The sequence below is a fragment of the Convolutriloba macropyga genome, chromosome 3, assembly GCF_964194025.1.
Source record: "Convolutriloba macropyga chromosome 3, txConMacr16.3, whole genome shotgun sequence".
Taxonomy (NCBI): domain Eukaryota; kingdom Metazoa; phylum Xenacoelomorpha; order Acoela; family Convolutidae; genus Convolutriloba; species Convolutriloba macropyga.
The window spans coordinates 14,003,375-14,022,399 of record NC_134470.1 but is presented as its reverse complement, the minus strand read 5'-3'; the positions used below and the strand labels follow the sequence as shown (position 1 = coordinate 14,022,399).

The window sequence follows — 19,025 nt, the reverse complement described above, 5'->3', positions numbered from 1 at the left end:
TTCTGTCTCTAAATCATTATGAAGGTCTTCATTCAGATAGTTACCCGTTGGTATGTCTATGTTGGGTGCATGACTTCAGATTTGCGAATTTGTTTTTTTCTTTTTGGTAGCATGATTAAAGATCAAAATGTTTTTGTTTTTCTTAAGAAAATCTGGATTATGGAAATCTGGACAAATTTCTAAATAAATGTTTTCTATAGATCCGTTTTTCTGCATATAGCTAGCTAATCTTATAGATATATATCTTTTTTTTCTGATGATAATAGCTATTTTCTAGTGTTCTTATTTATGTTTACTCGAAATTGAGGTAAAAAAATCATAACACTAAACTGAGCTGAACACACTAGGAATGAACCTTGCAGTTTTTTGTTATCTTTGCGTTTAACAGCTTATATTTACGTTATTTTTTGGTATCTCCGTTTTAGAAAATTGGCAGTCTTTGTTTTTTTTCACGAGTGTACCAGTTACCAGTACTATGTCCCACGTGCCTGTGTGTGTATTTAGAGCGGCGGCGCAGCGAAAGTATCGTGGAGTAAGTTTTCCTCTTCATTATTTCTACAATTCTTTAAATCGTTCCCTAATCCTATCATGGCTTTTTGTTTGTAATATTCTTACATCTGCTTAATGTGGCTGTGGCGCTTCCTTAGTATTGTGGTAGTTTGTCAGACAAGATTTGAGCTTTGTTGAGTTTGTTTGTTTGTTTGTTTATTTGTTTTGAAAAATGATCACTAACCTGTTTGCCGCTTGCTCTTCGCTAATGTGTTTTTACAAAAAGAAAAACTGAGAGAATAGAAAGGGGTTTAAAATAATTGGCGGTAATTATTCTGTTTCCTTGGTCCAAATGATTTTGATGCCAGTCTGGTTTTTCAGTAGATTAAGATCTCTTTATCATTGAACTAGTTTTTTTTTAACTAAATATAATCTAAATCAAGTTTGTATCAGATTTCAAATGATTTTGATCCGAATCGAAGCGTACATGGGCAACTAAAAGCAAGTCTTGAATACCTTAATTAATTCTCCTCCATTGCGAACCATGTCCCGAGTATCAAGATCTGCTGCAATATTTGACCAAAGTTTGCCAAATTTTGACAAAAGTTCCTGCCACAACATCACACACACAATCACCCTTCCACCACCCACACAAGCACACACAGAGACATACCCGTACCTGATTTTCAGAGTAATTCGGTACTGATTCAAGGAGTTTTCAGAAACGATTCAGTACTGATTCAGAGTCTGTTCATGTCACATTTTGCTCTGATATTATCAGATTCTCATATTCTCTGAATCAGACTCTAATTTTTTCTTATTCAGAATTATTTTTTTTCCTGAATCAGACTATATTCAGACTCTGAATCAGACTCTGTTTTTTCCTATTCAGACTCTGAATCAAACTTTGCGATTCAGACTCTGAATCAAACTCTGAATTATTCTGATTTGTACTCTGAATCCGACTATGATTTTTGTTTGAATTAGTTTAAGTCATAACTATGTTCGTGAGCCAAGCTAAGTCTTACCTTTGCTTCCACTCTCATGTCCTTGCAGAATACAATTTCATATGAGACCTGTAGAAATTGAAGAAGTTTATAAAATAAGTTGTCGGAAATTTTCTCAATTCAAAGACTTTTTAAGACTTTTGCGTATGCTCTGCATGGTTTTTATTCCGGATTCTCCTTTTTTTCAGGGCTGGGGACCAGCAGTGGCGGATTTACTGATTTAAATTACAGGAAAACGGATATAGCAAAATTGATAAAAACATACCTGTACTTTTTTATCCAACATAAAACAAGACAATAACTTTAAAACAAGACATAACTAGGCAAAACAAAGAGATATAGCTGAAAAATTTATTTTTCACATGTCACTTGAGTTTTTTTTTAAAAAAGGACTGATCTAAAAGCATATTTCAAATGAAATAAGCAGTTCTGAAAAACATTTACTGTTCCAACATAAACAGTAAAAATTAATTTCTTCTTGAACACCTAAAAACACTGAAAAGTTTTTTTATTTTCATTCTGGTTCAGAGCTATTTCAGAAATGCATTTCGGGTTTTTTCTCCTGATTCAGAGAAACTCAGAGATCCCTGATGCTGATTTTTTATCAGATTCAGAGAGGTTTCAGAATTGACGCAAGAACTATTCTGGAAACGTTTTGAATCAGCACTGAAATTTTTTGTTACTCTGAAAATGTTCTAAAACAGTTATGGTGCAGGCTGGATGTTGGTTACGGGTACACGCACCTTAACTACCAAACTACTCGACCCACGCACACATGCACTCACAAAAGCACACACACTCACACACACTCTACCTCGCCCACACATGCACACACAGACACGAAAACACATACAAAAACACTCACATAAACACACAGAAACACACACACTTAAACACTCAAACACACTCAGACAAAGATCACACTCACATAGCATACAAACACACGCGCACAAACACACAAAAACACTTGTGCGTGTGTATGTGTTAGGGTGTGTCTGTATGTGTTGGTTTGCGTGTGTGCATTTGTGAGTTTTTTTATGTACGTGCTTGTGTGAACAGAAACAAACAAGCAATACTCACAAAAAAATAATATACACTTACGCACATACATATAAGCACAAACAAAAATACCACAGATTTACACCCGCGCACACACGAAGACACACCACACAGACAATTCCATAGACTCCCAAATTTACACACTGACTCGACAACACACGTAAATACAGACAAAGACACACACACACACGCATGCACTGACAAACGCACTCACACACATACAAACAAAAACACACACAAGCACACACAAACACACACACACGAACACACACCCAAACACACAGACACAAATATGCACACTGTCATAAAAACACGCACACATGCACACACACACACACACGCACACATACACGCTTACAGTTAAAATTGATGTTTTAAAAAGTTCAAGCTTTCATTATGGCTAGAAGAAAATCAAAAAAAGGTTGAGAAGTGATCACTCTGATGAGAGTGCAGCAACATAATAAAGTTGAATAACACTGCTTAGCTTGAAATGTTCAATTCAAAACGCCCAAGAGAGAGCATAGACTCAATGCGTATTTTTCAGCATGTTGAGCCTATACAAACTTACACACAGACACGCAAACACACCTCACACAAACACACACACAAACACACGCACAGACACACACACAAACATACATGATTTTAAGTTTGGAAACAAGCTCTAGCGCTTGAAGGAGTTTGACAACCCGTATACACCCCCGCCATGTACGCCAAACAAGAATATCAGACATTATTTTCAATTTCGATACTTCAAAATTACAAGTATTTTGATGATATGCTTTAATTGTTTTCTTGTGACTTCATCGCTTAAATTTCATCAATATTGTAAATTGCTGTAATTTTTGTCTTTATGTGAATTTGAGCGTTCAAAAAATGTCTTGCAGTCATTCATCTTGTGCTAATCCTCTGCAATATTGCCATTTTTCACCAATTATTTCGGAAACTTTTCAGAAAACTCACAGATATTTTTTTTAAAAACTTAACAATTGCAATCTTAATATCCTTAAACTTAATCAGTTCGGTCTCATTGTTCAGTTGAGCGTGTAAAAGACACTAAATTTTGATTTTGGAACAAAGAATCAGATTTTGATTGTCTTTAGGTTCGAGTAAGAAGAAGAGTGACGTACTGTGTTTGGATGGAATTAACATAATTGTTTTTGACTATTGGTGACACTTAACTTTTCAAAAAAAAAGCTCAGACAAGGAACTCTGATCCTTTGATTTGCTCGGTGTTGATCCAATGTTGGTTTTAAGAGAAAAAGCAGTCTAATTGAAGACAAAATCTTGATTTTTCCTCTCAAAAACTCTTAAAATTTCTGACAAGCAAGAAAATACTTTCAAGCAACTTCACACACCAATTTGATTTAAAAAATAATTGGAGCTTTTAAGTTCAGATTTTTTATTTCTTCTTGGTAGTTAAATACTTTATTTTTGTCAGCTACAAAACGTACTAATAGTTGTCTTCTTTTCGTTTAAGAACATTTTATTACAGAGTTTTTACTTTTATTCCAAGTAATTATACAATCGAACTAATGAGAAACAGCATTTCTCAAGAACACAACATACGTGAGCTGTTTATGCTTAATTTGGAGGTATTTGCTGAAAGGAGGAGTCAATTAGGACAAATTGCTTCAAATAGCTTTCTGAAACCAAAAGTGAAAAACCTGTTCAGCTATTTCCTTTTAATTCGGAAAAGTTTCTTTAAACCTTAATTATTTAATATTTTAAATTAATTCTTTATTTAATTTTTATAATAAGACATCCTAAAATTTTGTTTGTCTCTGGTTTTGAGTTACGCCTTCATAACTTTGTCATTGTTCTGAAAACATGTGATATATCGAGAAGTGGCGAACTTAGCAACTTAAGTTAAAACTTCGATATATAAAGAAAACGTTCTTACCTGATGTTTGGTGAAGTGAAATTGAATAATGGCTTCTAATTTGAGCCGAATCGTCCATTCAAAATTGTTCATACCACAAGTTTATCATTGTACATAAACCATAAATTTGTGTGATAGATTCGACTTTCCCACCACCAGATATGATCAGAAATCAACTCTCCGATCCTTCTACTAGATAGAAATGACATGTTCTCAGGTAGGGAGAACAATGTGTTAAGTGCAAATAACTGCACTATTACTTGCAATATACGGCAAGGGGAAAAACTTGTTCACAACTAAGGTGTAAATTATCCCATATCAGTTTATCTATATCTAGACGGATCTGTAAATTTTCTTACTGATACGGACTATAAATACCTGTGAAATTTTGTGCATTTAGGCCAATTTGAATTCAATTATTAAAATAATAAAATTCTTGTTACTCGTGCTCGAGACCACGACAGAAAAATTTCTTTAAACCTTAATTATTTATTATTTTAAATTAATCCTTTATTTAATTTTTATATTAGGCCGTTCTAAGATTTTGTTTGTCTCTGGTTTTGAGTTACGCCTTCATAACTTTGTCATTGATCTGAAAACATGTGATACATCGAGAAGTGGCGAACTTAGCAACTTAAGTTAAAACTTCGATATATAAAGAAAACGTTCTTACCTGATGTTTGGTGAAGTGAAATTTAATAATGGCTTCTAATTTGAACCGAATCGTCGATTCAAAATTGTTCATACCACAAGTTTTTCAGTGTACATAAACCATAAATTTGTGTGATAGATTCGACTTTACCACCACCAGATATGATCAGAAACCAACTCTCCGACCCTTCTACTAGATAGAAATGACATGTTCTCAGGTAGGGAGAACAATGTGTTAAGTGCAAATAACTGCACTATTACTTGCAATATACGGCAAGGGGAAAAACTTGTTCACAACTAAGGTGTAAATTATCCCAATTCAGTTTATATATATAGACCGATCTATAAATTTTCATACTGATACGGACTATAAATACCTGTGAAATTTTGTACATTTAGGCCCTTTCGAAATCAATTATTAATAAAATAAAATTCTTGTTATTCGTGCTCGAGACCACGACAATGGTGTCCAGACCACCAAACGATCGACAGACCTGGGATCTGCAGAATGCTGAATCCTGTATTGCGTGGATCATGTCCTTTGTGGCGAAATAATGCGCAGAGAAGAAAGAAGATAAAGTCAACAACGACGGTACAATCGTGGACCTACAGGTAACAAATCTGTTTCTTAGTATATGCGGCCAGGACGCACTTCTTAAACTTAGGAGCCTTATGAGCCCTAAAAAATTGTTAGACACTCTTTTTAAAGAGATCAGACAAGCTATTCAAAACTATGTTTCCCCTAAAGAGAGAGTAGAATCGGCAGAAAGGGCTAAATTTCTGTCCGCTGTCCAAGCTGTTGGAGAATCTGACGACGATTTTCTAGCGCGCCTCAGAGAAAAAGCACGTTATTGAGACTCCGAAAAACTTAAAACAGTAAGCAGCCCTAAGGAAGAGTTGGTAAAAATTAAATTTATCTCAGGTTTGAGAGACCCTGAGGCCAAATTAAGACTAATAGACGGCATTAAAACTACGGAGCCAACAATGTGTCTGCCTGAAATGACAGAAAGCTTACAATTCAGAAGTCAAGCAATGGCTTTCACGAGTTCCTCAACAGGTAATAGACCATTTGTTAAAAGAAGAAGTGGGATACAACTTTGAAAAGACCTTCGGAAAACCTAGTGAAAAGTTCACTGGTAATAAAGGCAATGGTAACTTGTGTAATAGATGTGGAGGTAAGCCACACAGTAGAAAGCTTTGTCCGGCTTTGAACAAGAAATGTAACACCTGTGAAAAGGGGGGGGCACTTTTCAAAAATGTGCAGAAGTAAAACCCAGCCTAAGTCAGTTAAGTCTGACCAGCACAACAATTTCTGCGAGGAAGAAGGTAAGTTATCTGGTCAAACATCATCCGAAATGGAGATGGGAATGTACTATTCAGGGAAAAGGTTTTTAACATGTTGGTGACATTAGATTACATTACAGTAAAAGACCATAAAATAAAAATGCCAGTTGATTCCGGTGCTGATAGAACCGTGATATCATCATTAATCTCGACTGAGCTTGGTACACCTCAATTAAATGGGACAATCAGACATCTTGGGGCCTATGACGGTCATCAACTGACGTTTCTGGGATCACTAACATGTGATGTTGAGTGGAACGGAAGCAAGTATAGGCAAGAACAACTAGCAGTTGTGCAATCCGACAAAAAATTTGGGCTACTTGGGAGAGACATACTACCCCAAGAAGGCATCAATGCAGTGAGTGATGAAAGACTACTTGCAGTCAAACGAATAAAAAGCGGTATCTGGAAACAGTGCTCAGAAGCAGAGAAAGGATTTGAACAACAGGAAGACGCCTTAACCATTCTTAGTGGAATCAACTTTCGAGGAGTTGTGCCTTTCATTCCACCCAAACTAAGACCCATGGTGATAGACGAAGCTCATGAGACTCACCCTGGCAAAAATGCAACTGAAACAGCAGTTCGAATGATGGCTTGGTGGCCCGGCATCAGTCAAGATGTTCATCGATATGTTAGTAAATGTAAGGAAAACCAAGAAAACAGGCCTAGCCTGGGGAAAATAGTATCTACTTGGCTGGAAGCTGAAGTTTGGGAAAGACTCCACATGGACTGGGGCTACGTTAAGGATCAAGGTAATATCTTAGTGATAGTAGACGCGGGATCAGGTTGGATAGAAGCCTTCCCTCTGGGAAATAGAACCTCAAAAAAGTGAAGGTACATTTGAGTCAAATCTTTGCAAGATTTGGGATACCAACAGTATTAGTATCAGTGGTCCTGAGATTGTGAGCAGTGACCTGAAGCGATGGCGTGATTCACTGGGGATTAAAAAGATGGAATGTCCCATCTACCATCCATGAGCAAATGGGATTGCTGAACGAGCGGTCCAAACAGTGAAACGGGCTATTAAAGCCTGGAGTCCAAATCTGAATGTGTCATCTGGCGCTTTCCTACAGCGGGCTTTGATGACACATCGGAACACTTCCAAGTCGCGGGGCAAAACTCCTGTAGAACTGCTACTGGGACGCAAAGTAAGACTTCCAGTAGTCACTGATTTTGATCTGCGTGAACGAGTCCTCATCAAACCGACGAACAGCTCACCAATGGTTCCAGCTACTTTCACCATCCGTAAAAGAATGAACACTTTGTTCATTCAGCCGGAGAATTCAAACAAGACAGTGCTTGTTAGTGACAACCAAATTGCACGACTGGAACCTGACGACATCAAGACTAAATCTACTGACTCACAGTCTGGGAGTAGTAGGGACGACATAGACGTGGCATCACCCATTTCTACTGAAGAAACCTCAGCAGTTGAAAGGGAACAACCTTCAGTGGCCACGAGAACATAAAACAGAAATAAAAAAACAAACAGAACAATTTGGAGAAGCTATTCCTACAAACTTGCTTAAAAAAGGAGGGAGGATGTGATATATCGAGAAGTGGCGAACTTAGCAACTTAAGTTAAAACTTCGCTATATAAAGAAAACTTTCTCACCTGATGTTTGTGAAGTGAAATTGAATAAAGGCTTCTAATTTGAACCAAATCGTCGATTCAAAATTGTTCATACCACAAGTTTATCAGTGTACATAAACCAAAAACTTGGGCGATAGATTCGTCCTTCCCACCACCAGATGTGATCAGAAACCAACTCTCCGATCCTCCTACTAGATAGAAATGACATGTTCTCAGGTAGGGAGAACAATGTGTTAAGTGCAAAAAACTGCACTAGTACTTGCCAAATACGGCAAGGGGAAAAACTCGTTCACAACTAAGGTGTAAATTATCCCATATCAGTTTATCTATATCTAGTTGGATCTGTAAATTTTCATACTGATACGGACTATAAATACCCGTGAAATTTTGTACATTTAGGCCATTTTGAAGTCATTTATTAAAATAATAAAATTCTTGTTACTCGTGCTCGAGACCACGACAGAAAAGTTTCTTTAAACCCTAATTATTAATTATTTTAAATTAATTCTTTATTTAATTTTTATATTAGGCCATCTCAAGATTTTGTTTGTCTCTGGTTTTGAGTTACGCCTTCATAATTTTGTCATTGATCTGAAAACAATCATACTTTACTTGCATCGTTAACCGATTCTTTTGTTCAATAAACGATCAATGAGAAGGCGGATCTCTTCAACTGAAAGATTCTCAACATTTTGTAAAAAGTGGCAGGACAAAAATTTCCTTCTGAAGTTGAACGGATCAACAAAATAAAAAATGTAATGATTTCCTTTAAAGTGTAGATTCTTATTCTGTACTGGTGAGAATTCCCAGTGAACTGAAACTTGGTACACCTTGATAAGGCATGCACGATCTTAACTTCTTGAATAAATTGAAACATATTGCCTTAATGAAAGATGTCCAAGAGAATTAGAGTTCTTCAATTACGTTAGACAATGTTTGTAAGAAAAATGGAAACCCGTAAAAGGCAGCCAACCCCGTGAACGTGTCAGATATTTTGCAGTTCGTTTGATGCTTTGAAGCATAAAATTAGCACTTGTTCCAAAACGTTACTTAGGCTCAATTTGATGAAGATTTTCTATTTGTTGATTGTTTTTCTATAAGTGTGTCTTATAAATGGAATGCAAGTTCATGACTTAATAGTTATGACCATTTACTACATTTTAACAAAACCTCGTGTATAAAGATGCCAAAAAAAAGATTTGTTTTTTCTCTGGATTTTGTCCAATAGATATACTTCTCGTAAAAACTTTCAAACAGGGTTGGCTTTGGTGAATAGAAAACACATCAAAATTTAACAAGTTTTCTGAGGGCCTAGGGTTTCAATAGATTGATATTTTTTATGGATTTACTGTTTTTTGAATCTGTCACTGATGAAATACTCGAAGAAGCCATTACATTTGTCGGATCTTTTCCGTTTGTGCCCCTCAGTTTTGTTGGTGCATATTATTTGCACCCCCGACGCACGTGCCATTTTTTTACATAATGATTTACTATGTAATAGCTCGTGCTCTGTATCAGGGGGGGGGGGTGCACAAAGTACGGGGGGGGGGCACAAACGGAAAAGATCCGACAAATGTAATGACTTCATCGAGTACTTCGTCAGTGACAGATTCAGTACAACATAGTGACAGATTCAGAAAACAGTAAATCCATGAGAAATATCAATCCATTAAAACCCTAAGCCCTCAGAAAACTTGTTAATTTTTGATGTTTTTTCTATTCACCAAAACCAATCCTTTTTGAAAGTTTTTACGAGAAGTATATCTATTGGACAAAATCCGGAGATAAAACGAATCAATTTTTGGCATCTTCATACGTGAGGTTTTGCTAAGATGCAGTACATGGTCATAACTATTCATCAAAAAATGCATAACAACTGATGATGTAAACATGATTATCATGATTATCGAAGTGACAATAGATGCCAGCTAACGTTTTTTTGAACATAAATTTAGCCCGTTGTCATTGATCTGAAAACAATCATACTGTACTTGCATCGTTAACCGATTCTTTTGTTCAATAAACGATACATGAGAAGGCGGATCTCTTCAACTGAAATATTCTCAACATTTTGTAAAAAGTGGCTCAACAAAAATTTCCTTCTGAAATTGAACGCATCAACAAAATGAAATTTGTGATGATTTCCTTCAAAGGGTTGATTTTTATTCTGTACTGGTGAGAATTCCCAGTGAACTGAAACTTGGTACACCTTGATAAGGCATGCATGATCTTCTTGAAAAAATTGAAACATCTTGCCTCAATGAAAGATGTCCAAGAGAATTAGAGATCTTCAACTATGTTAGACAATGTTTGTAAGAAAAATGGATACCCGTAAAAGGCAGCCAACCCAGTGAACGTTTCAGATATTTTGCAGTTCGTTTGATGCTTTGAAGCATAAAATTAGCACTTGTTCCAAAACGTTACTTGGGCTCAATTTGATGAAGATTTTCTATTTGTTGATTGTTTTTCTATAAGTGTGTCTTATAAATGGAATGCAAGTTCATGACTTAATAGTTATGACCATTTACTACATTTTAACAAAACCTCGTGTATAAAGATGCCAAAAAATTGATTTGTTTTTTCTCTGGATTTTTCCAATAGATATACTTCTCGTAAAAACTTTCAAACAGGGTTGGTGTTGGCGCCACTTCAAATGAGCCACAAAAGCCATCAGACAGCAAGAAATAACTTTTGAAACTGAAAAAACTTTAAATTTGTCAAAACTCAAAAATGGTCAAAACTGAAAAACTTTACAAGTTGGGACCGAAAATCTGTACACCCCCCAATTTTGGGAAGGCAAAACCCGAGCAACCCGAGGTTATGGCAGACGGTTAGGGTTACCTCTAAGCTACTCATGGACCCAACGAACGTTATTGCATCAGACCAACAAGTGTGGCTATTAGCACTTATATGGTGCAAAATTGGCATTTTTCGATATTTTGTTATTTATTGTTAAATTTCTCAAGTTGTTTATTTTATGATACTTTAGATGACCATTAAAGGTGAAACACCGTATATTCGAGACATCCACAGCCGCGTAATAACCAACCGTGCTTATGTCAACAAAATCAATTATTGCAGTAACTTGAATTTACTATGTAAACAATGACCTAAATCATTTTCTTGATTAACCAATCAGAGACAAGTGCCAATGATGTTATAAATGATAAATATTGGATTATTTACTTTGACCCAATTTTTTGATTAGTGAATTCGTATTGTATTTAGAACCATTAGAAACTGTTACCAAGAGCAGTTGGCTCTCAGATAGACTAAAATTTGATTCTTAACAACTTTAGTCTTTTTTGCTAAGTTTTGCTAGATCTTAAGATCTTGCGAGTTCTAAGTTAGTTGAGCTTACTTGACGAGGAGTTTGCAACAATACTAGCTACTGGCTGAAGCCTTACAAACTTCAGCACGAGATTGAATATAGATTATCACTTAGGATTTTCTTAACTTCAATCAACAAAATTAAAGTTACAGTCCTTTAAATACGTCCGAGCGACTAATTATTTCTGCGAGATCGTTAGTCAATCGAACCCAGTGATGAACCAGGCCGGCGTAAAACTCGAGAACCAGGCTGTGATATATCGGTTCCGCTGAGATTCTTGAGCAGCCGCAACTTTTGGTCCGCCGACCCGGACAACAACAACAGCAGTTACACGAACAGCAACGAATCTTCGATTCAACCTGGTGGACCAAAACACAACTAGCAACAATGGCCAGCAAAAGTCCCAACAGACACTGGAAGACAGCTGATTGGAAGGCACGTGGTCAACTCAAGACGTTAGAGAAAGAGCAAGCTGACCTACTCAAGTCCTTCTCCAGAAACCTCAACGAGGTAGAAGGCTACCTGACACAAAACAAAACAATGACGGCCGAAGGTGCTTATCGATGTTTTTTCGGGACGTACGACAACTTGGAAGACAACCGACAACAGCAAAGGTTACAATTAAACCCAAAGTATTTTGAAAGCTTTGACAATGACACCAATCGTATGTTAGCAGAAAAGAGTAAAGTTTTGTGATGGGTAGTTGACAAAATACCAGTTCTCCAAGATATTGAAGATTGTCGCGCAGTAGTCGTCGACTACCGGAAAGACACATTGCGATGGTACAATATATTGGAAGATTCTGTTCCAATCGAGAACGAATTGGTAGAACTCGAAAAAAAATTGAAATAAGAAAATTTAAGCGACTCCGAAAAACAGATACTGTGCGATCAGGCGGAACGGTTATTAGAAAAGCGAGATGAAATTTGCGCAGAAGCTATTCGAATATTGAAGACAGAAAGTTGTCCCCATGGATTTGCGAATTTCAGTAAAGCTAGGAGTCACTATCAGGACCTGATCAAACAGTACAGGCTCAGCAAGGATTGCGGAAATCAGACATCGTTAGTGTCAACTACATCGACTGCTGACAAAGACCCAAACAATGAAATTGTAATTCATACAGGAAATGGAGCAATAGAAAACGCTGAGGAGAACGCGCAGGTCTTTTCCAAGCATTCTGCTACACATGGAAGCCGAAAACAACCCAGTATCGCCAACTCGCGATCATCAAAGGTGCGGCAGATCGAAGAAATGGAGCTCGAAAACCTGAAAGCAAAGAAAGAAACAGAGCAACGACTGCGAGAGCGCCAGTTGGAATTAGAGCAGGAGCGTGAAGAAATAGAACTTCGTCGCCAGCAAGAAGAGTTACGATTACAACAACAACAACGAGAAGAAGAGTTACGTCTAAAGATGCAACAACAAGAAGATGAACTGCGTCTTCGACAGCATGAGCAAACACTTGAAAACGAAAGAAAGAAAGCAGAGGAAGAAGAAGAAGAAGAAAGACGTATGGAACTTGAGCTGACCAAAGGAAGCTCAAGAGCATCTGGATCAGTGGCAGATGAGATAGAAACTGTTGCATCAAAACGAAATCACGAAACAACAGCCGGGTGGGCAGAATCAGTGGCTCAACAGTCTTCCCTAGACGGCCACTATCTCCAAATGTTGTTATCGATCCTCCAACGAATGTCATCAAGGACAGAGCTGACAAACGTTTCAGCACTTACCCGAAAACTACCCCGCTGTTCCAACCAGGCAAAAGACTTTTCTCAACGCAACTGACAGAGCCGAGCATTCTCAAGAAACCAGAAGTCCGTAAACCAATTAGAGTAACGGACTCACCAGCACCGCTGTTGACAAGGACGACGTTTCAGCAGCAGGGAACGTCAGCAGTTCAAGACAGAAACAGGAGTCATGGTCCCATTAACAACCTTCGAAACAGGTCTGCCGAGAGCAGAAACAGGAGCACAATGAATTACACCACTCCCCAAGTCATCTACCAACCATAACCAAGCAGTGGTGCCAGTGGCTTGCCAAAATCAAAACTGACTGAGTTTTCAAGAGACCCACTGGAGTGGCCAGAGTGGTCAGTTCTTTTTGATGTTGTTGTTCATCAAAAGCCGATCAGCGATACAGAAAAGATGCAATACCTCAAGACCAGTCTCACGGGTCAAGCAAAAGCAGCAATATCGGGAATGGGATTCAGCTCGCAATCATACTACCGTGCTTGGGATATACTCTGTGAGAAGTATGGCAGATTAGATGTCATAGTCAATGCTCAATTCAAGAAAATACATACTCATCCTCCAATTCGGCACGACGATTCCTCAAGCGTCGTCAAGTTCGCAAATGTGGTTACAAATGTGGTGAACACCTTGATTCAACTTGGATACACATCAGAACTAGAAGCAGAAGCAGGGCTAAGTTCAACAACGAGAAAACTTTCTCCGCAACTGAGAGAACAGAGGTTGCAGTATATGCAAGATCGTCGACTACTGAGAGGCAACCTGATTATTTTCAAAGAGTGGCTTGCCTCCAAAGCTGTAATTCATGAGAACTTGTTAGCACAGACAAACTCGTCGTTTGACAGAAACAAATTTCAAAGCGGTGATAAACCGAAGGTGAGTACCTTTGCTTCAAACGCCGAAGAGTCGACCAAACCCAAGACTTTTGAATGTCCCTTCAAAGACGGACAACATCCTACTTGGACGTGTGAAAAGTTTAAATCACTGAAAGTAAATGAACGCCGAGAGCATGTCCAGAAGTTTCGACTGTGCTTCAATTGTTTGAAACCAGGCCACATGTCGAAGGACTGCAAAAGCAGGACATGTAGTGTACCCAGCTGTGGAAGGCGACACAACAGGCTTTTGCACAGCGACCTACCGAAGAAGGATACTACAAAGAATGTCTCAGATGCTACAACGGCAGTAGCAACTAACATCACCCAAGGAAGACTCCCAGTGGTACGAATCAAGCTGACAAACAAGGACTCAAGCCTAAATGTACTAGCAATGTGTGATTCAGGACCCTCGATCTCATTTGTAGACAAATCTGTGATGTCTAAACTTCAACTCCAAGGCCGAAAAACATCTCTATCAGTAACAAGGATCCATGGCTCACAAGATGTCAAGACTGAAATAGTGCCGATAGCTGTTTCAGCGTGTGAGAAGTCTCGACCATTGACAACAGTGCAATTCTATGTGCACGAAAAACTGAAATTGGTTGACCAGATTGTAGAGCTGCAAGAGTTGAAAGACCGCTACCCACATTTGAGGAACTTGCCAAATCAGAGCTACAATCTAAACGATGTTCAAGTGATTCTTGGACAAGATTGTTACGACATTCGTCACCCTTTTGAATTGAAGGAGTCAGAAGACAAAGCTGCACAATGGGCAGTGAAATCAACAATCGGCTGGGCTTTAAGTTGTCCGCTACCAGCGAAGCAGGCAGCATCTCTTGCCACAACAGCAACATCAATTGTAGATGACAATCTAGCAAACCAGTTGAGCAAGTGGTGGGATATCGAGTCCTACGCTTCAAACTGCGATGTCACCGGAAATTCAAAGGAAGAACAACGAGCAATCAAGACGTTGGAGCAAACAACGCGATTCAACGTTGAAAGATATGAAGTAGGACTTCTGTGGCGAGAGGACGAAGTGAAGTTACCGAACAACTTCTACTGTGCAATGGGGCAACTCAAGTCCCTAGAGCGACGCCTACAGAAAGACGAGACGCTACGAAAGCGCTATCAGGAAACCATTGACACGGATGTCAACGCTGGATACGTTCGGAAAGTAGATCAAACTGAACTGAGCGAAACCAGAGACAAACTGCAATGGTATTTACCACATCATCCCGTCATAAACCCGCACAAACCCGAAAAAGTCAGAAGAGTGTGCAACGCAGCAGCAAAGTATTAAGGTGTAGCCCTAAATGACAAACTTCTACCTGGGCCAGACCTGCTGCAGAGTCTGATCGGAATTATTTTTCGCTTCCGAGAACACCAAATAGCTTTATCAGCCGACATAGAAGCAATGTTTCTTCAAGTTGCTGTCCCGAGCGATGACAGCCGATGTTTACGATTTCTCTGGCGAGAAGATCCAGAGCAGAGAATAGAATTCTATGAGTACATAAGACACGTTTTTGGGGCGCTGAGATCACCGACTTGTGCAAATTACGCTTTGCACCAAGTGGCGAAAGATTAAAGCGAAAGAAGACGAAAATCTTGTCAAAGCGGTTCAGCGAAACTTCTACATGGAGGACTTCCTCAAGTCAGTCAGAACCCCTCAAGAAGCGATTGAAATCTACCAGAAAGTCAGAGAGATCCTTAACAAAGGTGGATTCAAATTGACGAAATGGATAACAAGTGACGATGAAGTCAAGTCACAGATCCCAGAGACAGACAGGTCAACGGAGGGTGTTAAAACTTTCGAAGCAGAACCAAAATCATCTTCAATCCTAGGACTCAACTGGAATGTAGACACAGATAGTCTCATAGTCTGTCGTGGAACTGAGCAGGAAATTCCAGCAAAAATAACTCAGAGAATTGTCCTATCCTTTGTCTCAGCAGTGTTCGACCCACTTGGGATATGTTCACCTTTCACGATAAGAATGCGGTTCCTGCTCAAAAGCATTTGGGCATCAATGGGACAAGCATGGGACAATGAGTTGTCAGCAGAACACTCAAAACTGTTCAATGATTGGTGCTCTGAGTTGAGAGAAATAAGAACGATGTCAATATATCGACTTTATTTTGAAAACGGATGCACAAACCTGAGACTTCACATCTTTACAGATGCATCAGAGGAAGCGATGTGCATCGTGGCATATCTGCAGGACATAGCAACGTTGAAACTCACCTATGTGGTAGGGGAATGCCGTGTGGCACCCATCAGACATATGACGATACTGAAACTAGAACTTCAAGCCGCAGTCTACGGAGTTCGTCTCAGAAAGCAGATACTCAATGAACTTGATGTCCGAATCGACAACATCTATCATTGGACCGACTCATCAACTGTGTTACAGTGGCTACAGGCAGCGCACAAGAAACAACAAGTGTTCGTTGCTAACAGAGCAGCGGAAATACTGGAAAACTCATCGATGGATCAATGGAGACGCGTCAAAGTTGTCGAAAATCCTGCCGACATCGGAGTCTGAGGAATGTCCATCGAAGACCCCAAGGAGTCCGTATGGCTAAAAGAGCCCGTAGGGCTACAGGCAGATGAAGAAAAGTGGCCAAAGCCGTGGTGCCAAGAGATCGAACTCGAACCCGAGCAAGTTACGAGTACTGTAGCAACAGAAACTAAACTAGACCAAATATTTGACTGGAGACGATACAGTTCCTTCAGCCGAATTAGAAACTTCATTGCCTACTGCATGAGGTTCAAGACAAAGCAGGAGGGTACCCTCAAAGCAGTAGAAAATCATCAAGCACAGCAAATACGATTTCAATTTGTTTAAAACGAAAGTTTCCCGAATGTTTCGAAGTCTATAGCAAACAGCAAAGAACTCTCCAAAACTTTAAACATTGCCAAATTGTCACCCTTCATAGAGGAAGGTGGAACAATTAGAGTGAAAGGCCGATTGAAGCATTCAAACCTTGATTACAATGCAAAACATCCAATATTGTTAACAGCAAAACATCCAGTTGTACAACTTCTGTTGGAGAAAGCACATCGAGACAACCTACATGAGGGCACAGAGTACGTGAGAAACATGCTCCAACAAGAATACTGGATCATCGGGCTGAGAAATGCATTAACGAAAATCAAGTCGAGATGTATCAAATGCAGACACAGAAACGCCAACCCGATTCATCCACCGATGGCAGATCTAACCCGAGAACGACTTGATGAACATGTGTTCCCATTCACCCATACCGGAGTCGACTACTTCGGACCCTTCGAAGTGAAGCTCCTACGACGTACCTTGAAGAGATGGTGCTGCCTTTTCACTTGGCTGACAACCAGAGCAGTACACATCGAAGTCGCACAGTCATTGGACACCGAGTCATGTCTAGCTGCAGTGACAAGATTCATTGCAAGACGTGGCTACCCAAGTACCATCATCAGTGACAACGGAACAAATTTTGTTGGAGCAGCCAATGAGCTGAAATCATTCTTGAACGAGTGGGACAAAGCAAAGATTGAGAAGGACTTAGCACAGAAAAAGATTGTTTGGAAATTCAATACTCCCGTAGCTCCTCACTTTGGTGGAATCTGGGAAAGACTGGTTCAAAGTTTCAAGAAGGTCATGATTGCAATCTTGGACAACCGAAGCCTCACCGACGAGGTACTCAGCACAACAATGTGTCTTGTAGAGCAGAATCTCAACGCGAGACCCCTGACAGCAGTAAGTGATGACCCTGAAGATTTGACAGCACTCACACCTAATCATTTGTTGCTAAGACGAGAGAACGCAAGTTTACCATTCATGCCATCCAGTGAACACTACCACAACCTGAGAAAATTTTTCAAAACTGCTCAAGCATATGCCGACATGATCTGGAAAAGATGGACTCGCGAATATCTTCCTCAATGGAACCAGAGATTGAAGTGGTCAAAAGAACATGTGCGAAACCTTAAAGATGGCGAGTTGGTTTGGCTAGTAGATGACTCTGTGAAACGCTGTGAATACAAACTTGGACAAATCATTGAGATCTTCACTGGCAACGATGGTGTGGTGAGATCAGCGAGAGTCAAAATGGCACATGGAGAGCTAAACCGGCCAGTCGTGAAGTTAGCGCCAGTATTCTACGATGGTGTTTCCGAGATCGAAAACAAGCCGGCGATGTTGGCGCCACTTCAAATGAGCCACAAAAGCCTTCAGACAGCAGGAAATAACTTTTGAAACTGAAAAAACTTGAAATTTGTCAAAACTCAAAAATGGTCAAAACTGAAAAATTTTACAAGTTGGGACCGAAAATCTGTAAACCCCCCGATTTTGGGAAGGCAAAACCCAAGCAACCCGAGGTTATGGCAGACGGTTAGGGTTACCTCTAAGCTAATCATGGACCCAACGAACGTTATTGCATCAGACCCACAAGTGTGGCTATTAGCACTTATATGGTGCAAAATTGGCTTTTTTCGATATTTTGTTACTTATTGTTAAATTTCTCAAGTTGTTTATTTTATGATGCTTTAGATGACCATTAAAGGTGAAATACCGTATATTCGAGGCATTCACAGCCTTGTAATAACCATCCGTGCTTATGTCAACAAAATCAAAAATTGCAGTAATTTGACATTTACTATGTAAACAATGATCTAAATCATTCTCTTGATTAACCAATCAGAGACAAGTGCCAATGATGTTATAAATGATAAATATTTGATTATTTACCTTGACCCAATTTTTTGATTAGTGAAACCGTATTGTATTTAGAACCATTAGAAACTGTTACCAAGAGCAGTTGGCTCTCAGATAGACTAAAATTTGATTCTTAACAACTTTAGTCTTTTTTGCTAAGTTTTGCTAGATCTTAAGATCTTGCGAGTTCTAAGTTAGTTGAGCTTACTTGACGAGGAGTTTGCAACAATACTAGCTACTGGCTGAAGCCTTACAAACTTCAGCACGAGATTGAACATAGATTATCACTTTGGATTTTCTTAACTTCAATCAACAAAATTAAAGTTACAGTCCTTTAAATACGTCCGAGCGACTAAT

The 19,025-nt window shown here is 39.0% G+C and overlaps 1 protein-coding gene across 1 annotated transcript in view; it reads left to right on the top strand.

The window, feature by feature from the left end:
- LOC142336542 (uncharacterized) overlaps window positions 1–19,025 on the top strand; it is a 127,690-nt gene that overhangs the window by 31,855 nt on the left and 76,810 nt on the right. The window contains exons 7-10 of the mRNA XM_075385450.1: window positions 6,011–6,145; window positions 6,816–7,063; window positions 7,506–7,883; window positions 12,252–12,590. Of these exons, the coding sequence (XP_075241565.1) occupies window positions 6,011–6,145; window positions 6,816–7,063; window positions 7,506–7,883; window positions 12,252–12,590 (1,100 nt within the window). The remainder of the gene's footprint in view (window positions 1–6,010; window positions 6,146–6,815; window positions 7,064–7,505; window positions 7,884–12,251; window positions 12,591–19,025) is intronic.